General features: G+C 38.4%; 1 gene segment (V, D, J or C); it reads right to left on the minus strand.

The window, feature by feature from the left end:
* Positions 1–16,190: 16,190 nt before the first annotated feature.
* The window catches only part of LOC106890108, a 54,481-nt gene continuing 45,296 nt past the window's right edge, over positions 16,191–25,375 (minus strand). The window contains 6 exon segments of the C gene segment in view: positions 16,191–16,834; positions 17,462–17,581; positions 17,918–17,977; positions 18,543–18,824; positions 24,044–24,245; positions 24,417–24,530. Of these exon segments, the coding sequence occupies positions 17,463–17,581; positions 17,918–17,977; positions 18,543–18,824; positions 24,044–24,137 (555 nt within the window).

The following is a 25,375-nucleotide window of genomic DNA, read 5'->3' on the forward strand; positions in this document are numbered from 1 at the left end:
TGACACTCTACAGATTGGCATTGTGGACCAATAACTGGAAAAATGGAAGAAAATAAAAACAAACACCCAACCAGTCATATATAGAAAAACATTTTTGGGAAGTGCCGTCTGGACTGTTTTTCTTCCTTTTCTCCTCAGATATTTTCTTTAAACTAAAACCTGGAAATTATTATTAGCAAAAGATTCCTCTAATTTCTTTCTAAGCAAAAAGAAAGTTCATTTTAGTGCTTTCTGTTACTCAGGTATATCTGCCTCACAACATCAGCACAAATGACCATTTTATAACAGGTATTCAATAGACAATGAAGTCAATCAAACCTACTCAAAATGGGTAGGAAATTAGTAGCTAGGTGTCTCATAGCCCCTGAAAAAGTCTATGGACTTTATCAGATATTAGCCTGGAAATGAAAACCTGGCACTGAAGGGCTTGAATATAAACTCCTTCATAAGAATATCTCATTGAAATTTGAAGGGCAGAACAGGATTTAACTTACCTAAATTAAAGTTAGCTGTCTGATTTATACTACTGCACAATTCTAAGATGCATCTGAATTCATCACTCAATCTGAATCCCTGGAAGAAATTATCTATAACCAAAGCACAGGAACATTTCTGCATCCAGCTCTGCTGAGGACACAGGAATTGCACAAAATGGACTTTCATTTGATCTTGAAGGTGCTGAAAGACCATGATCTGAGATCACTATTTTTACTGGAAGACTTACTTGGAAGCACAAATAGATTAGTTCCTCCACCAAAAGTGAACTTTCCATAACCACCAATCACACTGTGACAAGGCACTTTACATAAACCATTACAGGAAGAATTTAACATATTCCAAATCACCACTGCATTATAGTTAAATATTGCCCTTCCAAATCCTTTACAAGCCAGTTTGAAGCAAAATGTCTTGCTGTGATGATAACTGTATCCACAGAAATTTACTTTTGTTCATTAAAATTTTGGTAAACGCAATCTTACCGCAAATGACACCAATTAATACTTTACTGTCCACATCAGTATATATTTTGGGTTTGTAAAAGCAAACAAGTTTTACATTTCACTATTTTTTAATCTATTTAAGATATTTCAGCTGAAGCACAGATACGAAAAGAGGACAGTATTTAGCTTTGCAACATTTCTCTGCAACCGTTGCTGTGCCAACATACTAATTTTAAAAGAGTAAAAAAGATTTTACTGAATCATTCAAGACCACTGCCCTTGTAGCACAGTATATTTGGGAAGGCCATTGGGTTGGCATAAGAAAAATTAATACAGAAAATTTTTTTGGTCTTGCCTCAGAATAGAGGCAAGATTTCCTAAACCTTCAAACAAAATAAATGCTTTAAAAAACAGCACATAGAACTGTAATTAGTAAAATTAAGTTTATATGAGTAGGTGAATCTTGGAAATGGAAGTTAGGTTGTGTTTATACATGAAATTCTTCACTTCTCACTTACTTGGTATTATGACAATTCTTGTTCCTTGTCCAAATGTTAATTTACCAAAGTTTCCTGTATTCACACAGCCAGCAAGTGCTTTACAAAAACCATTCAGAGAAAAATATCTGCCTTCTTAATTCCTCCTTTCCTGGAAGAGAAGTTAACTAAACGCAATTGGGAATATTAAATGATGATATCCACAGTTTATTATTGAATGAGGCTCATGGCTTAATTAAAGACATTGCCTTCCAAACATATGATCAGCTCTGGCTTAATATCCAGAGGATGTTGCTCCCTGTGAACATTGCAAACATGCTGCAGCACATTGCTTCTTAAAGGATTGTGTCATATCCAATCACACAGGCAGGAATAGTCTCATCCAAAGTATTGAGCTACTAGAGGTGAGATGAAACCTGCTTTTTGTCTGACTTTTGGAAGTCATCTGGAAGTATATGAAAGTAGATACTTCTAGAAAACACTTAGATTTATCTGCCCCTATCAAAGATCTGATTGCCTGCCTTGGACAAAAATCCATGCATATTGATATTTTCTGAACACTAAAAATGCTGGTTGCCAAAACACTAAGAGAAATAATAAAGAAACTAAAAAAAAATTTTTTTCATAAATAGATTTCAGTGATCAGGGGCTCCAGGCAACGAAATTCATAAATTCTTAACAAACTTTCATATTCCAGGACTTTTAAAACCTAAGTTATACGTAAATTTATTTGAATATTGGAATGTCAATGCTAAGTTATATGTAAATTTATTTGAATATTGGAATGTCAATGCTCACATGTCATTCCCCATACCCATTCTGGAAACTTATTAAAAAACAATGACACAATCTTCACTCAAGCTCTATAGGGAACCTGTATTGGACATCAGTGGCCCATATCTGTGTTTATGCAATCCTCAGAAACACAGACATTTGCCTTCTAAGCCATTTCACATTTCTTTTAGGCTTACATGCCTTTCCACATTTAAGCTCTTGATTGTCACCTCCAAAGTTACACTATAGCAGAGCTTTACAAAATCCAAGCCATGTAAACTTTTGATTCATCACAAACTTTTTCCCTTCTTATTAAATGATGTTTCATTTTCTAACTGGGAAACTAGTAAAAACCTTCAATTGAAAAGTCTCTTTTTTTTTTTAACCTTCACATGATGCAAAGAAATCAACACTCTGGACTACACATTCAAGGAAATTGAGGCAGACCAGGAACATGTCCTAGCCATGTGAGTTATCTCAACATAGTATAGATGTCTTAGCGTCCCTCTATAATCAGTAGAAAAACATAGGCAATTTTCAAGCACAGTTCTCATCACGAAGACATTAATTCTAAAAAAACACCTCAGAAAACACTGATGAAGACAGAAGGAAAATTACCTTGGGCTAGCAGATTTAACATTGAATGCTTTGTATTAAAGAGAGTAAACCAGGACTCGCAAGTCTGACAATTTCAAGATGAACACTTCTTTATCTGAAATGTGACACATCCCCTAACTGAGGAAACACAGTTGGAAAGTTTCTGATTAAGGAAAGAAATTATCTTTAAAACCCTAAATGCCAAAGCTCATCACAGAATCATCAAACTCAGTTTTTGAGATGTTTATTTCTGGCACTTACTTGGATGAACAGACAGCCTTGTCCCCTTTCCAAAACTCAGCTTTTCATAGGCACCCAAGGAGTTTCACTGCGACAAAGAGCTTTACCAAAAATGTTGGCAGTAGCTTTTGACTCAAAGGAGTTTTTTAACTTTGATGTGCATGCATAGATTTCCCAGAGTGTTTCTTCTCGAGGTTCCTAGATCAAAACCCTAGTAAAATTCTCATGACAATTTCCTACTGTGAATCCCACTGCTGTGGGAACCTATCTCATCAGCCCAGCTTGCATCTAGCACAGAGGAGATTGTAGTTGGATTTTTCTATGATAACAGCAACTTAGAAGTCAGGATAATTAACTGTAACCATGAAGATGGATAAGAAAAAACAAGAAAGGAGTGGAAATTTTTCTATAGCATTTCTTCCATCCATGCCAGTGAGTGCTTACACCAGCCTGCACAATTGAGGCACCTCACATCAAAACTGTCTAAACTCCTCATCCAACAGAGCCTAAAACCAACAATGATATTTCTTCACTTTGGCCTTTTTTTCTCAAATGCTTGCCATCTTCCAACCAGCAAAAAAATAATGACCAAGCCTTAAGGATTTGTTCCTCTCTAAGATAGGAATCTGCCTCTGTTCTCACATTCCCAGTGAGAAAAAAAACAACCCCACAAACACTTCCATAATCTTCCTTTATAACTAAAATTATAGACAGGCACTCTACAGAGCAACTCAGTCTCATTTTCTGCCTCTATTTCATTCCAATAGATGCACAGATTCCTATAAACTGGCACTGCAGCCCCAACGCAAAATTCAGTATTATCTCTTTCTTCTCTACATGTGACTAGCTATACATCAGTAAACCGGAAAACTTAAATGCAAACATAACAGTGGAAGACACTCAGACAATTTTTTCTTCTAATGGATGGGTTTTTTTCTTCTTCTTTGTGCCAAAGCTAAGCGCATTGGCACTTCTAGCATTCCCCCTGCCATGGAAGTTTTTACCAAACCACTTCAAAATGCCATTCAGAACTCAAATCTGTGGAAGCCACCCAATTCCAGGAAGCCTTGTAATGCTAAGTAGTTGCTTTAGAATGATTGGGTTCTTTAGTGTTCTTCGGACTCACTTGCATTTTTTGTTAGGCTGTTCCTTGACCAGAAATTATTTTCTCAAAACGAATATATCACAACTGTAAGAAACCTTACAAAAACCTTAGAAGCTTTACAATAATCTGAACTTTAAACTTGATGAGTTCTCACAATTTAGGCAAGGAGAATTACTTGTTTCAACCTGATTCAAGACATGCCCTGTTCTTTAAGGTAAATTTAGAATATTTCTTCCATGATCTCAATCTAGAAAAACTGTTTGAGACAACTACATGCTTCTGCCCCCACCACTTTCTTTCTCAGAATAATGTATCAGACTTTCACTGTAAAACTACAAAAGTACAGAATTTTCTACTGTGATGGGCACTCTACAGAATTGTACGGTCTGCTATAGTGATGTTGAGAATTTAAGCACTGGAAGTATGTTAAAAGCAGTGTTCACTTTGAATTAAGAGGGCACTGGATCACAGCTGCTGAAGTACTGAGAACAAGTACTGATTTTACCCTGTTTGTCTAGTTTAGCTGTAAACCAACAGATATCATGGAGATGTTTTCCCCATTTGGACTTACTGGAATACGCATGCAAATATATTCACTTACGAATATATGTCTTGATATGAACTGTTCAGTGTTATGCCACCATGAAAATATTTACCTGACACATTATTTTAACTATTCAATACGAGGGAAGGTTCAAGGAAATGGTATAAAATTATCCTTTGTCAGTTGTGGAACACTTTAAATCTATTTCCAAACCTCGTCAATTTTTCTAAAGCATCAGAGGCTTACCGAAATCCTATAGTAAGTGTTACAGCTTAATATCTTTAAAACATTACACTTTGATCAAAGCTTGGTGTACATTTTTTTCTTTCCTATGTAAAACAGCCAGCACCTGACACATTATTTTAACTATTCAATACGAGGGAAGGTTCAAGGAAATGGTATAAAATTATCCTTTGTCAGTTGTGGAACACTTTAAATCTATTTCCAAACCTCGTCAATTTTTCTAAAGCATCAGAGGCTTACCGAAATCCTATAGTAAGTGTTACAGCTTAATATCTTTAAAGCATTACACTTTGATCAAAGCTTGGTGTACATTTTTTTCTTTCCTATGTAGCTGTGTCTTAATAAAAATAAGCATAAGTTAGGAACTGGTTGACCTCCAAGCTGGATTCTGCACATGGCTTGTCCACCACAGCAAAGCTTTCAAGCAGCTAGCGTTGTAAACAGCAGGTGAAGGCCATTTCCTAGTACTCAATGATCTGTCTTACTTATTGTGATTTTCTACTGAAATTTGTAGGGAATAACCTCTTTGTGTTGCTAGATAAAAGCTAACATAAAACCTCTAGAGATCGCCCCTGTGAGCTCCTTTTATTTGCTCACAAAACTCAGTCACTTCTCTTAAAACATCAGTGTAGCATTTACTTTATTGGGGTTTGAGTATGTACAGTCTCTTTTCTTTATAAATAATGTTTGCATCATTAACAACCCAGATAATTTACAAACAGTGCTGTCAAAATCAGTGGCCTAGAATTTATGACTCTCAGCAACAAATAAAAATTATGTTTTTGAGTAATGGTTTTCAGTGATTTTGCAGGAACTAATCCAAGAAGCAAATAAAATGTGAGATATAATAAATAAGGATAAAAAAACATTAACTATGTAAGAACTGTCTCAGTGTTTCTAGACAACAATATGTAGATATCTGTATAGTTATCTTTAAGTTGCATTTTAAGATGAATATGACAGAAAAGATGGATTTGTGTAATCTATTTCTCATATTTAAGAAGAAATAACCTGTCTTTTAGGCAAAAAAAAAAATTAAAACAGGAAAAAAAATCAGAATTTTTGTCAAAAATTCACAAAACTTAATTTGTTATTTACTACAGGTGTTTCCACTAGGATTGAAAGCTCCGCCAAAAGTCATTTGAATTTAAAAAATACCAACAACAAAATAAAAAAAAAAAAACACCAAAATCCAGAGCAGACTGAAACATCTAATTATTTTTTCATTTCACGCACTACATCCAGTGTTTTCAAGTTGCTGCTGTACAGAAAAGAAGTATTGTAGGATTTGATTCCCAATTTTACTTTTCTCAAATACAACTTCAAATCCTTCCCCTGAGGACAAACCATCCTACATTGTGTTTCTGTCTATAACAGGCAGTAACTCTCAAACCCTTTCTAATGTAGATTGCCAATCTAATGGCTTGGCAATCACAGCTTGTCCAGTCAGAAAACAGGTCTGAATTTACAGAATGACATAAAAATGAAAATACATTATTTAGTAGCAAAGATCTCAGTTGATACTGGCCTTGAAAAATAATACACAGGGCTCACTAATTTATTTTTATTTTAATTTCAGTTCATTTAAATGCACAGGGAATAATATGATCTATTTTGCTCATATCCATCTATTTGCAGTGGAGTTTCCCAGTCATTCTTACCTGACTGCTCTTTCTGTTCTGAATGTCACCTTTGGGAAGCTGCTTCATTGCTATATTAGACAATAACTTTGAAAGAACCTACTGCAAGCAGGATTTTACCAATTACTTTCTTTTTATTTCACAAAACTAGCTGCTAAAGTTGGCAAGAAAGTGATTTCTGCTCCTGTCAAAGTTTTCATGTTTGGGAATTTTAAATGGGACCAAGATCCTTGGAAATACCAGCCTTATACTTCTCTAGCTAAAAACGAGCAGCTTACCTGAATGGACTGTTAGATGTATTCCACGTACGAACATGAACTTGTCCGTGGTTGCACCCACAGCAGCTTAGCCCTTTACAAAAACTTGACTTCCATACTCTCCTGAAATTTAAGATATTTTCATTGCATATTATGAATTTTAACTATTCCTTATCACATAGAGGTATTGATAATATTTATTTTTAAACAACTTGACAATTATACACAGGGATTAAATATTCAAAGCAATGAAAAATCTATTAAAATGAACAGCATCTAAAAAATCAGCCACACCTCTGGTGAGAAAAGGTAACTGACATAAATGTTATGAAATAAGTAATTCTGCGGTAACTCTTCCAAAATAAGTGAATATTTACAGATTTTCTTTAGAGCGAAAAAAGAACATTTATGCTAAAACTTTCACTTTTCTCATGAATGTAATCTTTCTTTCTGTGTCACACTGTATAGAGAAGAAACACATTTTGAATGGATATCCAGGATCAGCTGAAGAAAAATCTGGGCAAATTTTTCCAGAATAGCTTAGCCAATCAGTTCCCCTCCAGTCAAGCAGTCTCAAGCACATTCACTTGCAGCAAATGAAAGAATAAAAATATAGAATCATTAGCTGATCAAATTTTTTCTTGGGTAGCAAACAGCAGGGATTATGTTTTTACTCGGAGCTATAGTTGCTGAATTGAAGCGTATATGTGGTTCCTCTGCGGGAGCAAATTCCCCTTCAACTCCCGGCATGACAGCCTAACATCACGTCACACACACACAAAAATAATAAATTCCTTGTTAGCACATCCAGATGAATTTTTATCTGTAGGTCAGCTATAGCACAATTTATATTTGGGAATTTTCTTTCAGTGCCATTCCCGGGTTCCAAATGGACTGTACAAGATAGTGAGGAAGGAAGAAAAGAAGGAAGGAAGGAAATAAAGGAGGGAGGGAGGGAGGAAGGAAGTGGGGGAAGGAATTACTATTGTTCCAATTATAAGTTTGACAGTGGGAAACTTTTGTGTCTGCCCATGCAAAAATGATTTATATACAAAACTGTTAGATTTCCAAGACGCTCTGTATGTGCAATTCTTACTAAAGTCAAAGATTTTCAACTAAAAGCTGTCTGTGACATGAGGAGGAAAAACTGCCCGGTTTGTTACAGGATGGAAAGCAGCAGCTTAAATCATTCAGCAGTTTTAAACATCTCACCAGAGTTCCAAATACACAAATTTGTTCAACAACTGGAAACTCTCCCACTGAGGCTACTATAAAATATAAAACAAAACAGAATTAAAAGCAAGAACAGACTAATTCTGTCTTTCTGTTTAAGTCGTCCCATCCTCCTCAAAGTCCCTGCAGCATTTGGGTGCATAAGATGTTTTAAGAAATTTAATTTCTCTCGCCTATTTCATACATAGTGGACACCAAAGGACAAGTCATTTTACTGGAGTCCTGTAGCAAGTGACCTTCTCTAAAGCCAGTCCTTTAACATCTGCACTCCCCTTGGTTGACTGTACCACTAGACCCGATTACTCTGTTCAAGAGCACACCCCTCAGTGTAGTTGTTACTGTGACTGCAGTATACCTGATGAAGAGAAGGATTCCAATGAATAGCACCCTGAATTCCCAGGCTGATAAAATTAAAGAAGTATTATATGCACAGGTTTGTAGCATGCAAAATTGCTGGCCAACAGTAGACTTACCTATTTCCAGAAGTAGCCAGGTCCGTAGGCAGGACCTGATGGAACTGACATGGCTTGGTCCTTCCACAGCAAGAAACCAGTCTGCAGAAAACCTCACCATTCAGAGGAGCAGAGACCCTCACCAGAAGAACCCAGCTCCTGAGTGCATCTCGTCTGTAGCCCTCCTACATGCAACAACCTGTGCTACAATTCCTTTATCTTAGGGACCGAGACACTTTGGCACTTGTACTCATCCATCTTCTTATCAGCCTCTTCTACAAGTTTGTACTGCATTCTTTGCTGTTTCAGACTTCCTCCTTGTTCAGTGAGACATCCATACCTTTGGAAGATCCCAGCCTGCTTTAAACATAATAGCTTTCCAAGGCACAAACACATCTCTTAATCCCTGCAAGACACCTTTCTTCCAGCCTAGGACATTCTCATCACCGAGTTTCTTGAATAACTTACAATTTAAAGCTCCCTTAGAAATACTAATGAATTTCAAAACCTGAGTTTCCCATATTCTACTCCATGTCTTCTGTTACAAATCACTTATAACTGTACAACTGTTTTTGCTTATGTCTTCAAATGAAGCTTCTTTGAATCTCAGTTCAGGTGTTCATCTCTTTTCACCTCTGTATTTGTCACTGGACTTCTAAAGCTATATCACATAGCAAGGGTTTTCATCTGCACCTGCTGGAAAGGCAAGAATGCAAATGAAGAGCAAAGAGGTTTAATTTGTGGTATGTGCAGAGACAACACCTATTATGGGGTTTTGGTGTTTGTTTTTTTTTGGTGTTTTGTTCTTTTTTTTCATTTGATCTATTTACTGGGTTTCATCAAACCAAAATATTGTGAGAACAATAAACAATTTGACCAGCAGGTAGCAGGAGAGAACAAGGAAAGAAATTCAGTTTACATCAGTATGTCTAATTTTATCAGGAACTTTTTAGTATTTTGGAGAAACAGAACAGACAAGACAGATTATTCCCAGCAGAATGCAGGAATATCTTTGTTATATTGTACATTTAATGCTTTATAAGACAACAGAAGGATTCACCTGTACAAAAAGCTATTCAACATTTACCATTCTCATGCAATTTGATATTTGCAATACCAAGAAAGCCATCAGTTTTCTGATTATTATTTATCTTCTAAAACATATCTATAAAAGGTTATATGACCAGAAAGTGAAATAAAGCCTGATTTACCATCATCTCAATTATAAAGTTTAAATTGAAAAGAATATACTGATCAGATTTGATTTTAAAAGGGAGGGTGGTGATTTTTCACTTCATTTCACATATTTTCATTACTTTTACAAAACTAACCCTTGCACAAGAAGACAGAAGCACATGCAGTAATAATCATAGACACAGCTCTTACACCAAGCTGGATTTTACAGTAGTAAGAAAAAAACATTAGCCCCATTACATACAGACTCATTTTAAGAGCAGCTTACCAAGCTTCCCTATCCTCCTTAGCAAGAAAGTATTAAATAAACCCCAAGTCAGGCTGATGTGCTGTGCACATAAGCAGCTTAAAGATTTGAGAGTGAGAAGTATTCTAGCTGTAGATGACAGTGCAGCTTTGCCTGAAAAAATGTTAGAAACAAGGTTTTCTGCAAGGGTAAGACTGAATCTTTGATATGTGCACATTCATGGGGCTGAGTTCTTTTCTGGTTTGTTTTTTGGTTTTTTGTTTGTTTTTTTTTTTACTTATGGTTGAAGTATTCATTTGTGTGGTAACACTTCAGCAGATGATACAAAATCCTGTGTGTCTTTTGAGGCTGGTCCAAGCACTTTTCTCTGGCACCCTACACAGAGATGTTGATACTGTTCCTGAAGTGCTCCTTTTTGTGACACTCTTGGCTCTGAGAAAGCCAAGACACAAAAGGAATGAGACAGGGAGTCCTGCCTTGTCCTGTCAGAGCCTTTCAGACTATGAAGTTTTGCCATCCTTTGTGTCTTGTGGGAGGCTAGGCACTGAACCCTTACTTATTTAATCTTGCTTGGGACATTCCCATACATTTCTGCAGAAGCAAGAAATGTATAGGCTGAAAGGATAAAGACTTTTTTCCACATATATAAATAAAGATATGAGATAAAATGCAAAATATTCTACCTACTATTCAGTTTTCCTTGTTCTTCATTATACTTTTCCATGTAACATTTTAGAAAGATGTGTATTCACTTAGCGTGCTTTAATGTTCTCTGCCACAAGAGAGAGCTATCAGCATTTTGACTTGTTCAGCAAGAAGTGACACACAGGTGTTAGATAGCATACTGTATCTGTGAGGCCCACCACAGCCTCACATTAAAAGGGGAAAGGGTGTGAATCAGAAACTTAAGCAAAAAACCAAATAAAAAATCCCTAAACACAACAGCAATTCACAGAAGAGGTGAGGAAATACTCACAATGAACAACTTCAAGGCATTCAGACCCCTAGTCTGACACATGCATGACTTTTACCTACAAAGATGAGTATTTGCTAGCCCCAAGACAGGTACTTTTGTTGTGTGACTTAGTATGGCTCAGACCTGCTTGAGAGATCCTTAAGCCTAGAGGTGAGAATGGAGGAATGCATCATTGTGAAGAGCCATGAACACGGATAGATAGATGTAAGTCCACAGACTGCACCTTGGATATGTGCACTCGCATATAGAGACGATGTTCACATCAGCTGTTTCCAGGCTTTAACACTGGGTGGAGAGAAAATACTGCTTGGAGGGACTTAAGAGCAAGCTCCTACTTTGGATGAACGTATCTCTGAAGTTTGTTCTTATTCTGAAAGTGTAACAGTATTGGGAGCAGTTTCTGAATCCTAGGCCAGGCTTAAGTTTGAAGAATACTTTCTTTGACAAAAACGGTGCAGTCAGATGGACAGGAGGGAAAGGTCAAACTACAGTCATTACTAGTGACTTTAGAATACTTTTCTGTGCTATAAAAATTCTCATTTATACTGTTGAATAACTATTAGCCCTAAACTGGACAGATCTTAATTTCCCGTATGTACATCCATGAGACAATGAAGGGGTTGTTGTCTCTGCTATCAAACATCTAACATATAGTTGCCCATCCAAGCTATCACAGCATTTGTTTGCTATAGCTTCTCAGTGATTGCTAAAGTCCCTTTCCTGAACAGTTCTGCCCTCAGGCTCCTTCCTCTCTCCCTCTTTACAGTGATACTGAACACTGTCCTTTCCTGGCAAGCTCCCTGTTTGATCCCATCCTGTCTCCTTGTCTGGCCTCAGTTTGGCCTCCTGACAAGAGCGAAAGTAGCTATAAGAGCAATGAAGTTCAGTAGCTCAATAAAGTATTTTTAAAAAAATAATACTTCAGAACAGTAAATTATTCCCTCTCTTGTTTCTTTTTTTATATATATATTTTAAACAAACACACTGATAGGTGAACTCTGTTTTACTTGAATAGCAGACCTTAAAATAAAGCTAACAAATCACATAGGATCTTCTACAAGAAGGACAAAAGCAGCAGATACTATGCTCAGAAAAGGTCCAAGCAAGGACTATTCAAAAAGAAGAAGGTCTTCTTCAGGCTTAAGGAAGAAAAATCAGAATATGCAAACACCCACGCACCTGTACTAAGAGCAACTGAAGCTGCTGCAATCTGAAAGCAAAGGAGGGGGCAGATAACCTGCTGGGCCATTCCCTGTAGGTGTCCCAACAAAGCAAAGGAATTTACAGTGGAAGGTTTGGGAAGCAGCTTCACTGAAAGAGACACATATATTTTTAAAGGATTTGTCACAGGATGGATAACAGAGATGATGGAGGGTAATACAGTGTAATACAGCTCCACTAGTAGCATTATTGCTTTTGTAATCATGTCAAGAGACCTTGAAGGCTAAATACTTTTATACGGTTCAAAGGTATCCCACCTATTTGTCTGTCTGATAAGACATTGCTCACCTTACACTGTCTTCAAGAAATTTCAGGTTGTGTTCAGGCTCTGGAAGCTTGAATTGCCACATTAGCCAAGTTTCTGCTCGTTGCCTCTAACATTTCCCCTGGGGCTGCTCAAAACAGTCTTCACTCAAGAGCTGTGGGCTTCAGCTGCCTACAGCCTGCCTCACACCAGCAATACTGAAATTATTTGAGCTTCAGTTGTCCTCCACCTCTCACCATGAGAGATGGTAAAGAAAAATATTCAAGCCTTTGTACTAAGTGTTAATGCTAGCACTGTCTTCTCATGTCCCATACTGCATTCTTGCCTTTTGTTAAGTACCTCATGACTTATGTTCTTGTGCTTTATTTGACTCTGTTAGTGCTCCTGACCACTCTATCTGCAACTATCGGGCAGGACAAGCTGCTTTTTTTCCTTACTGAATTGTGCTGTTAATGTGCAATTTATTTCTGCTATTCAAATAATTGTAGTCCTATCCTAGGTTTTCATCTTTGAAATGTCTAGGCAAACATTCTATATATGACAAAAAATATCACAGAAATACAGAATGATTGAGGCTGGAAGGGACCTCCATAGGTCATCTGGTCTTCCTGCTCAAGCAGGACTATCTAGAGCTGGTTACTGAGGTCCAGGTCCAGCTGGCTTTTGAATATCTCCAGAGACAGTGACTCCACCCCTGGACATTTTCAAAGGCCTCCTGAATACAATCAAAAATGGACACAACTAAATCTGTCAGTCAATACTGATAGTACTATTAAAATGTTTTGAACTAAAGAGTTCTGCTTATCATCATCATCAATTATTCTGATACCATCAGATCTCTTACAGGACAATGTTATTTTTTCCCATTTAGGGATAATTGCAAATCCCAAGGTGCTGATTTTAACAGAGGAACCTTCCAGTATGTAAAGGGGGCCTACAGGAAAAATGGGGGAGGGACTCTTTATCAGGGAGTAGAGCAAGGAATAATGGTTCTAAACTGAAATAGGGGAGATTTAGATTAGATATTAGCAAAAAAATTTTCATTCTGAGTGAGGTAAGACTTTGGAACAGGTTGCCCAGGGAAGCCGTGGCTGCCCCACCCCTGGAGGTGTTCAAGGCCAGGTTGCACAGTGATTTGAGCAACGTGGTCTAGTGGGAGATGTCCCTGACTATGGCAGGGAGCTTGGAACAAGATGATCTTTAAGGTCCCTTCCAATCCGAGCCATTCTATGATTCCATGAGCCTTTACTGTGGAGCACAATTTCTCTACAAAAACTTTTCCTTAGCTCATATCAGCTGGGAGAGTTGCAGACTCTGCCCTCTTCTGTGGAATTAGCCACACCAACACAATCTTACTATTGGGCTGTACAAAAGCTCCCTGTTATTGATTTTCTTCTGCAAACAACCATATTCTTCTGTTTTCTTAACTTACACATTCTGCATTGGCTCAAAATTATAGATTTGCAACTGTAAAGTGAAAAACCACTGCCAGTGGAGGCAATCAGAGGCAATCACAATGACAGAAAATAGAACAGAGGGGTACAGGCTCTTTTCTAACTTAAAGTAAAATAATTAGACCTAGATAGCTTCCGTCAGGGGAAATGGTTCAACTAATAAATCCAGCACATTTTTTTCTAGAAGTTTAAGAGCTGTATAGGGGTTTTGCGTCTGCACATGTATCTGCTTATTCCAGCTGGATCTTGTGGTCTAAAATAGCACTGCCTTTCCCATTATCTTCCCTTCTCTAGAAAGCAGCTACCTAGATGCCAAAATTCCTCACAAGATACCTCTCTTCTCCCCAAGGGTGCATTCATGCACTTTGTTCCCTCTTCCTCTCTTATCCCCAGTTAGTCTAAACGACCATAAGTTGCTTCTTGCCTTTGCCTCCAGAACAAGGCTAGACACAGACAATTAAATAGTTTTCTCCACATAAAGTGAGAAAAACAGACTGCACCTTCTTTGGCTACAGCATGAGGATGCCTGGGCTGTCTTCAGCATCCATCCTTGGTAGCCTGACTCAGAAATATTATTTTGGCTGGCTGTGACACAGCCCTTTTATTTCATGTAATCTGACCTGAAATAAAGTCTTAGGGGAGCTACAGGCCTGGCCACCAGGCTAGCCCACTTCAGGGGACTAAGTGTGCCTTCAGTAAGTTCACAGATGACACCAGGTTGGGTGGGAGTGTCGACCTGTTGATGGTAGGAAGGCATTGCAGAGGGATCTGGACAGGTTGGATGGATGGGCCAAGGCCAATAGTATAAGATTCAACAAGGCCAAGGGCCGGGTCCTGCCCTTGGGGCATGACAACCCCATGGACATCCCAGGCTTGGGGAAAAGTGTCTGGAGAGCTGCCCAGCAGAAAAGGACCTGGGGGTCTTGGTTGACAGCTGGCTGAATATGAACCAGCAGTGTGCCCAGGGTGCCAAGAAGGCCAACAGCATCCTGGTCTGTGTCAGGATTAGTATCATGACTAGGATGAGGGAAGTACTCTACTGGGCACTGGTGAGGCCCCACCTCAAGTGCTGTGTCCAGTTTTGGGCCCCTCACAACAGGAAGGACATTGAGGATCTGGACCGTGTCCAGAGAAGGGCAACAGAGCTGGGGAAGGGTCTGGAGCACAAATCTTTTGAGAAGCGGCTGGGGGAGCTTGAGGTGTTCAGCCTGGAGAAAAAGAGGCTGAGGGGAGACGTTCTCACTCTCTACAACTCCCTGAAAGGAAGTTGTAGCGAGGCAGGGGTTCCTTCTCCCAAGGAACAGGCAATGGGACAGGAGGAAATGGTCTCAAGTTGCACCAGGGGAGGTCTAGGATGGATATTAGGAAAAATTTTTACACTGAAAGGGTTGTTAAGCCTTGGAACAAGCTGCCCAGGGAAGTGGATGAGTCACCATCCATGGTGGTACTCCCAGTCTGAGTCTGAGAGACTGTGAAAAGGTGTGGAGTGCAAGATAAAAAGCATTTTACTGGTTTTGGACTTGCTATGCAAATTTCACTTATCTTCTGTATAGGGTGAGGGTTGTCTTCAAGGTTTCTGCAGGGTCTGAGGGACTGAGCTGGCAAAGCTTAATTAAATTACTATGCAGCTGCAGAGGCTGTCTTGAAGCCAGCACTAACTCGGAATGTGAAAAACCTTATTTCCCCTTCAGGATGTGGTTAACTTGTTTTTCAAAACAAGGGGGAGTTAATCTTGCATGGTGTGACTTCATCATAAATGTCAACCACAGCATCCTGCCTGTTGCTTGAGAGAGAAAGATGAGTTGGAGAATATGTGTACTGGGGTCTTTTTGACCAAGGTGCTATGGAAACTATCACTCCATCAAAGCACAGTATATTATTTCCTGTTGGCCCCTTCCTAGTACCAATGAGTGGAAAAAACAGCATGTTTTCTTCTCTTCTGATATGTGTATTTTCCTTCATCATGCTCGTATCAAGCTGCCTCTTAACTGATTTTTCTTTAGACACGTGTCTCTTCTTGCAATGATACAAAATATTTTTTTGGAGTCTCTTCAAAGTGATCTGAAAGACCAGACCTCATTTCAGTCCCCTAAGTCTAGAATTCATGGCCCTACTGAAGCTTTGTAATGTGCCAAAGAGCATTTCCACTTCCCTGTACAAAGTCTGGAAAAGAAAAATTCAACCAACAGGAAATCTAGCTTATTAAAGCTGTATTTCTAATCTCAGTAGTCATTATGACAGTTCAGCAAAAGAGATTTCAGCAATCTCCATCCCAAATTCAGAACAAAAAGCACAGAATAAACCACAGCGTTTTGGTTTAGAAAGACTTTAATTTGGTCACTACTACATCAACTACTACTACGATGTATATGTCATACACTTTGCAGAGGAAATACAGGTTTAATAAAGAAATGCTCAACAACATTATCTGGTTGAACTGAATCACTTCAGATCCAACACAGGTCTTCTCATCTACATTAGAAAACTAATGTTATTAAAGCTATCTAAACAACATTAAGTCTATAAACAGCATCTACTGTGCCCAAATTCTCTCAGCAGCGATACATCAGTTCTACGGACAGTAATGTAACATGCCTGTAAAATGTCTTCTAACAGAGTGAAATATCTATAGTGAGGATTGGAGTTTTCAAAACTATTGAAGCAGGTTGGATGCAAAGCCTAGATCAATTTCTACTTATCAGTGGGATGAGGAAAAATACACTCTCCTCGGTTCACAGAGAGAAAGAAATAGCAAAAGCAGTTACAACTGTTAAAACTAAATAAACAAGCAGGCAGGATTCAATAGTATAAAATGTCCTAAGGAGAAGGTGCTGTGTTGTGTTCTGGTAGGTTATTATCAGCACACTTGACACTGGCTGTTCACCCCCTTGTGCTGCTGGTACACACTTCCTCCTGTTGTTCTTCTGATTGCTGTTGCCTTGCTTCCCCGCTGTCTGCAAGAGCGAAGTATGTTGTTTAATTCATTTAATGCAAGTGGGCCTACATGCCACTGTTGGATAGTTGTCAGGTCAAGGCAGGTAAACTTACAAAACTTAGTCTGGAATGTCTTTTGTACCTCTTTGGATACCTTAATTTAAAAATCCCCCCCTCTCCTCTCTTTCCTCCCACTACTTCACGTGTTTGCATTTTGGGACACTTGCTTTTGACTCCTTATTTGACTTGATTTTTCTCCAGGCTTTGTGCTCTGCCACTCGAAATAGTCAATGAGATATCTCTTAGGCACTTCTGGTAATATCTGAGTTGCTCTCGCAAAGTAAGTTTTCTGCAAAACTTTGGGGACCAACCACCAAGAGCTGAGCTTTGGATATAGAAGGGGGCTTTTTTATTAGTTATTTCAGAGGAAGGGTGGTAGTTGTTTTTCTGGGTTGGTTTTTTTTGGGTTTTTTTTAAGGGCGGTTGTCCTCATTGTTGGATTTTTCTCCAGAAATTTACAAGAGTTATTTAAAGGAAACAGGAGCAGATAAACAGGTATCATTGTTTGTGCAGTTAGAGATATAGAGGCAATCATTCCTGGCATGTACTACCAGTATTTCTACAGATCAAGCAATGTGCTTCCTTACCTCAGAAAAGAAACAACTTGATACTCATGAGTGTATTGAAGGCGATACTTTTTGCCAGCAGGACTCTCAAACCCAATACAGCCATAGACAGCATGTTTGCTTTCTCCACTTTGGTATCTGCTTAGTAATAGAGAAAAGATAGGAGAGATCAGGGTCTAGATTTGGACATTGTGATATTGGCAGAAAGTGGAAAAAACCACAAGTAATAGTTTCAGGGAAAGAAACAGCAGCAAAGGAAAAGATGATAGAGAAACAGGAACAAAAGGGGAGGAGGATGTCTCTCTAGATTGGATAGCGCTTCCTGTTGAAGTCGATTATGAAACTAGATACCCTTAAAAAGCAGGTTGTGCTTGATGAATATGTTGCATTCTGATGCCTGTGCCCCAACAAAATGCATTTCCATGCATTTATCCCCAACATAGTAATATAACTTCACAAACTGTTTAGGTAACTAACCTTGTACAGAGGTGTCTGTGGTGTTGCAAACCTTCACTGTTCCTTGTTCTTCAGCCTCCTCTGTAGCATGATAAAGAAAAGGCATTATAAACTATATCCGGATTTTAAAAAGGAATAAACAAAATGTTCATATGACCCTTCCCATAGGAACATGTGGGCAGGACAGTCTGAAGCTCAGATGACCGGTCACTAATTCTAACATTAATTTGAGGAGCTGATGACAAAAACAATTCCCCAAAATATAAAAAGTCATATAGGAAAAAAAAAAAACCAAACCCAAAACCACACCACCACTTTAACTTTTTATTGTTTTTAGAAAGCCTATTTCAGGCTGAGCTCTAGGAGGTTTGCTGCTCTGCGGTGAAGTATTCAGTCATAAGTGAACAAACATTAAAAAAAAAAAAAATTGTCTTTTTTTTCCTCCCAAAAAAGTAACTCCAAGTTGTTAAACAGTTAAGATTATTTATTTTAGATGCTTTTAAATATCTTTCAGCTCTACCTGTTTAAGTACCAGATGTCTTTCCTGTTTCACATGATTACCCAGAGAAACGCCTGCCAACAGAATAGCAAGTGCTAGAAGACACTGCCTCCAGAACTAAGTGGCAGCTGTACCACAAAATTGTACCTGACAATGTGATGTTATCTGTAATAGTCTTGTCGTCGAATTTGGCGCTGCAGGTCACCTTTTGATCTTTTGTTACATCAACCACCTTAATAGTATCGTAGAAGTACTCTGATGTCAAAATGGATGTACTTGGTTCATATACGACCTCATTAGGAGACATCTCCAAGCTGATGTCCTTTGTATAGAAATTCCTTGCCAAACAAGCTGCTTTCCCTTTGCTGTCATCTTTCCATTTCTTTGATTTCATCACAATAACTTCTGGGTTAGAACTTTTTTGATTGTCTGTAGAAAAAAAGCATTATTTGGGCATGATTTGATTTTATTGCAAGCTTGCCTGAGTGCTAAGTCACATAAAGATTATATGTACTCCAGCTATGACTAATTTCTACCATTGTCAATGACTAACTGATTTTTTGTCATTATTTCTTGCTGCTACTTCCAAAAGATCAGATCAAAGTCAGAAAGAATGTATTAGAGTAGGTTTTTCTTTTTTTATAGGAGCTTTAATTCCACAGGATTCTAAGTTTCTTTTTGCCAAAGCTCATGCCTGTATGTGAATTCTTTATTTTATAAGGGACCTGCAAATGAGAAGAGAACTTTTATGCATGCCACTCCAAGAGTTAAATTATTTTCTCAACAATTTAATTCCAAAAAACAACACTTCTATCAAGGAATGTCTTGCATATTCATGAAACATGAGGGAATAACTGCTTTTTCTTTGTTCTCCCTCCACTCCCCCAAATCATCTTCTGATGTGGCTAGATGTTCAAACCATAGCAAGAGTGATAAGGCAAAGAGAAGTCAGCTTGTTGCTTCACTGTTGTGCAAGGTTACTCCAGTGAACGACATTACTTGCAGAAATAAAGTGATGTTGCTGGAGTAGGAGACAAGGTTGATCTTTTCCATAACAAATGCTCAGATAAGAAGGATTTTTGTCTCTAAGATGGGAAAGTAGGAGGCAAGCAATCAGAAATCTGTAAATTGCATGTCTCCACTTCTCCAGAAGTATCTGATAAGGTCAAGAACTTTCAATTGTGGGGGAGGTTTTCCCCACTAGACATTGCACATGGTGTAAAACCTCACAACCTAGTCTGGAGAAAATGAAAAGAGAATAGGATTGGTACTTAGTTCAGCAAAAATTCTTGTGCCTGTTCCAAAAACTGTGACCTTTCTCATCTATGTGCTGTGCCATATTGTTAGTCCCACAGGTTCGGGGGCAGTTAATATAATGCAGTAAAATAAACTGATTTGACGGAAGAACATCCCAAGGTCTAGGAACCTGATATCTATGGACGGATCTTCTTACAATCTTCCTTAGGTTAGTGTAATAACATGCAGTGATAGTTCCCTAGGTCACCAACAAACATCAAGGTATGAAAAATATGCCTTAGAACGGGGATTTTGAAAGAACTTGAAAGATGTTGACAAGTTTTCACAGGATTTGGTATCCTTGCTCTCTTGTGCATCTTTCAAAAGACTTACTCTGAAACCTTCAGATGTATTTTTTCTGTTTTGAAATAATTTCAGAGTTGAATTCCCAATTCCAAACAACGTATATGAATGACAAAGACTTGACAACTGCAAAAGCCTGAATTTCAACGTACATATATAGCAGCAGCCTTCTCTGATAATTTCTTGTAAGACACACAAGTAATGAAATAAGATTGCTTAAACTTGAAGGGCATGTCTTTTCAGGAACCTCAAAATAGTGGCCTCAAAATAATTTAGTAGCCAAAAAAACATTATGATACCATGATTTTTTAAAAAATGAAATATCTTTGTCCTCAGGTGAAGAAACCAGGGTGATTCCAAATACCAATGTCAGAACAAGATCAGCAACATGAATTATAATAAAAACATGGAACTGAAGGGAATAATCTAGTATGCTTCCTTATCAAAAAGGGCTCAGCTTAGGAAAGGCTATGACACATATCAAAAATATTTACATGTCCAATTTGACAGGAGCATCCTGATGGGCCTCTTTGCTACAGAGAGGTGCATTAGGCCTTGAATTTTGCATGGGTTAGCTCTACTAATAAACCAGACACCACTCCATGCTTGTCAACACCTACAGCAAAGAGATGCCAAATAGGAATCATTTGACCTATTCAGTTTAACTCAAACTCTGAACAATGTAGTAAGATTAAACTAGTACAGAAATATTGCATAAGATTACATGTAATGCTTTTGTATGTTATCCTCTCCCCTCAGTGCTGTCTTTCTAACTCTCACAGAATGGAAATTCTTAGGAATTTATCAATGTCAATAGCCACAGGAACTTTAGCTCCTTTCACTACTGTCCAAGCATGGCTTTGAAACCTAACAATTACAATGAAAAGCTTATTAGGATGCCTCAGTAAGCAGATAAATGTTAGGTCCCAAAGAAATTCATTATGATAGCAGCCAGGACTTGCCTTGGTGGAGTCCAAATTCTTTGGCAACTCCCAAGAGGTGCAACCAGCATGTTTTTTATACTTAAATTATCTAATTGCATACCAAAAGGTTAGGCATAGAAAGCCTAAAGTCTAATTAGTGACTTTTCACTGAATTTCACTGAATTTTTTAGAGTTGGAAGGGACCATAGAGATCATCTAGTCCAACTCTCCTGCTGAAGCAGGATTGCCTAGAACTAGAGCATGTTACTCAGGACTGCATCCAGGCAGGTCTTGAAAATCTCCAAGGAAGGGGACTCCACACCCTCCCTGGGCAGCCTGTTCCAGGGCTCTGTCACCCTCACCGTGAAGAAGTTTCTCCTCATATTTGAGTGGAACCTCTTATGTTCCAACTTGTGCCCGTTGCCCCTCGTCCTCTCACTGGGAACCACTGAAAAGAGTCTGGCTCCCTCCTCCTTCAACCCTCCCTTGAGATACTTGTAGGCGTTGATAAGGTCTCCCCTCATGACTTTAAATCATGGAGGAGTGGCTGCCTCGATTTTAGGAGGAAGAAAAGGAAAAAAAGTGAAAATTCAAACAATAGCAACTCAGAAGAGGTTAATACATAAAGAATACTTACTTGGCTCCACAGTCAGTTGAGTCCCCTTCCCAAAGACAAGAGCAGCAGTTACACACAGTTAAAATGTGTAAATCAAAAAGGGCTCATTTTGCTATTTCTTCTGCATACATTTCCTTTCCAGGTGCTGTAGTATGGTTTTGACAGAGCCTGTTGTTCCTGTGCATTCTTTGTTATCTAATAAGATCTTTAGAGGTTTTTCATGTTTTCTGATCTCCAGTATTTCCAAACAGCCAGTACACTACCAAGCTGCTTCTCTGGCAAAACTTACTGGGTTGCTCCTCAACAAGAACACATGAACAATTCTAGTTAATAAAGAATTGTTTCTTTGTCAGACCCCAGAAGTCTCAATTGAGTCCCATCATTTTGCATTACCTAAAAATACATCCATGAATTCTTCCCACTGCTTTTGGGAGGGATTTTTAGGTTATCTTTTGGCAGCAGCATTTTATTAGCACAAAAAGTTGTACTTCTTTTTCCCTTTAATCTTACAAATTCCTTAATGCTGTGGGGTCTACTTTTCTTAATGAAAGTTTTTCTCTAGAATAAACAAAACCAAACCAACACAAAAAGCTTATCTGTCCTTAACTGAGCCTTCAAGAGGAGCATATGCATTGAATATCCTATAGTGACTACTAATACATGTTTTCTACATTTTGTGTTTGGAGATTCTCAAAAGATTCAGTTGATAAAGTATGTCTCTTCTTAACATCTAAAATGCATATTAGTATCTCCCAAAGAAATCCAACTTTAGCAACAAAGGGGACAGGTTGTGCAAATTCTGGAACCTTTGGCTTCAACTTATTAAGTATTTCAACAGACGAGTGATGTAGATGCTTGCGGCCTAACATTGTTTACTGTCAAACATAATCCTAAAGTCTATGCATCTCTGAAAATCTCATCCTATCCTTAACTACAAAAAGAGAAATTATTGATCAGCATGTGAACTTCACTCAACTGAAGTTTCATGTAATATTGCATCAGGATGTCAAAGAGACTAGTTAAGCAGGAAAAACAGAGAAAGAATGATTTAAAACATTTCAGGGTAGAGGCTGAGGATGAGGCTAATACCTTTCTCTTGTCAAATGAGTTGTTCTCTAACCCAAATTGTGGGAAACCCAATTAAGTAATTTTAGAAATTTGAGTAATAAACTGTAAAAGTTTTCTTAAACCAAGAATAACTTGTTGCAGCCAATGACTCACATGCTACCTTCAGCTGATTAGAAACAAATCTGTTCTTGTCAGGAGACAAACCAGCATGCTAAGCTATTTAAAAAAAAAAATGAGACCCTTTATGTGAGAAACAAGAGTATTATATCAACAATTCTGCACGTCTGAAGTGGCAACGTCTTCCACCTGCCAGCTTGTTTTGTTGATTGTTTTTTTCTTGCCAAATTCTACTATTGTTTATGGGATATTTTGCCTCTTTTTTTTTTTGACAAATATCATCTCCAAATCAATATAGACTGATGTTAAAATAGTGGAATCTGGCATTTTCTTCTGGTCCTACATTTGCAACTGAGGATTCACTGGTTGGAAAGAACAGATCTTTCTTCAGAAAAATAACGTTGCATTCCTTTGTCCCTTTGGAATTGGAAGTAGAATTAAATTGTTCCAAAACAGCCCTTTATGTACCATGCAAGGATGTTTTAGGTATGTAAAATGACATGGTACATTTTGCAGCACTTTAAAGACATGCAGACCTCTGAAAGCATTGTAACAAGTTGTAAGTTAGGCACCTGGATGCCTAACTAAATGTCAACTTAACAAACACCTCTGCTGCCCTAACATTCACACTCCCACAGAAAAGCTTAGGTGACATCCACCTTTTTTGTACATCATGAAATTCCAAATGAAGATACGAAGATCTAAGGCTTGTTACAATCCCTACTGACCATGTCTGTTTTCAAAGCCTAGGCAACTTGGTAGCCAATTTTCATACATTATAAGTGGTCTTGGATACAAGGCAGTTGTACAACTTTAAGCCCAAGGATATTTAACATCTTTCCTCCTCTGTCTTTATGCCAGTGGAATTACTAGCCTGGTGGCACTACGAGTATGCTCATATCAGAGAGCTAAAGATCTCTCTCAAAACTTTCCTCCAGCTCTTAACTGTCAGCTCTTCACTGAGCTGTGCATTCTTGCTCAAAATGAGACAGTGAAAATCCACTGGAGGATAGGGCACTTCACAGTAAATTTGGGCAAGAGTGCTATTCAGACTAGGAATCAATTATGACATGTTAAGCAGTCCACACCAGCTGTTTGGGGATCATGGAGTAATGGTGATATACAGAGGTAGCCCAGTTGTTCCTGTGAAGCCTTCCTAAGCAGACACAAGCTGAGGATTTAGCTGGAAACCCTGGCTGAAGAGAGTGCGCTCTAGGGATTATTGCAGCAGAAAATTCTTACGGTGAACCCAAACCATTAGATTTCTTTGTCCTTCCCCATCTTAATTTTAACATAATTTGTAGAAATAAAATAATGGTACTTACTTGGTTCAACTGTGAGATCGGTCCCACTTCCAAATACAAGCTTATCTGTCCACACACTGCTAATACTTACGCCAATAAATAACGCTTTCTTCATGGTATTCAAAAGTGTTGTGAAAACAGGAGATGAAAACACGGATATATATTCTAATTATACACATGTACAGCCCCATGAGGATATCCAGAATCATATTTTCTTCTGAAACTGGAAATGGAAAAACAATAATTGAATAGTTCAATGATTGATTGAGTACAGAATTTCCAGGTTCTGCCTTTATTCTGTGTTTTAGAAACCCTGTGAGCTTTATGTTTACAGAATACATAGAAATAAGAAAAGAAAGTTCTATATTTCTCCTTAATCATTTTAGTCACCTACCTCCTTTCTTCCCTGAAATATATTGTCTTTTTTCATTCTTTGGGTTTTTGTACAGGGCCCTATGTTGTTTATATCATTGTGGTACTCCAGTCCCCAAGCACAGTGATACATTTCATTACAAAAACTGTCTCTTTCTTCTTTTTCACTACACAGAATTTTGAATTACACAGGCAGTCACATGACTTCTCAAGTGGTTTCTGACCTAACATACCACATGAAGAAACATGATGTGGCTTTCAAGGAGGGCATAAAATAATACCAAAAAGTTTGAATTATAAGTGAAAACATGACACTTCTAAGAAGTCTCATGGCATTAAGATAGACAAAAAACAGGAAAAAAAAATCAGTTCTTTTAGTGCTGATGGGAAATGGAGGTTCCCATGATGACAAAGGCTGGGAGCTTGTGACTTCTGGCACCAACAGGAAGGATATTGCTTCACCTGAAGATTTGCAACTACAGAATAGATTCAGTGCTCTCATAGCAAATGAGGGGTTAGGAAACCTGTCAAACAAGCCCATTGACCATGAGCCACCCGAAAAAGTGGTGAGTGTTAGTAATGAATGGCTCCCTCTCGCAAGGAACAAAAGCCCTCTGACAGCTGGACCTGTCATCTAGCAAGGTTTACTCCTTGCCATGGAATTGGGAGTGGGGACATTGTTTAAAGGCTCGCAAACCTTATTACACCTTCAGACTATTATCCCCTGCTGCTGTTCCATGTGGGCATTAATGATACCGCCAGAGGACCCCTGGAAAGTAGCAAGCAGGCTCTGGGGGTGATGGTCAAGGGCGTAAGGGGCCAGGTGAGGTGGTGAGGGTGGTGAGAAGGAGCAGTGGATGGATCCTTCTGGTCAACTGTTGTTTGCACAGTTGGCATTGGCAAAAGGGACTTTGTTTCTATGACTATGGGACTCTTTCTGAGGTCTGAGAACTGTTTGGAAGAGCTGGGATCCACCTGACT

The sequence above is a fragment of the Calidris pugnax genome, unplaced genomic scaffold, assembly GCF_001431845.1.
Source record: "Calidris pugnax isolate Ruff unplaced genomic scaffold, ASM143184v1 scaffold146, whole genome shotgun sequence".
NCBI classification, from domain to species: domain Eukaryota; kingdom Metazoa; phylum Chordata; class Aves; order Charadriiformes; family Scolopacidae; genus Calidris; species Calidris pugnax.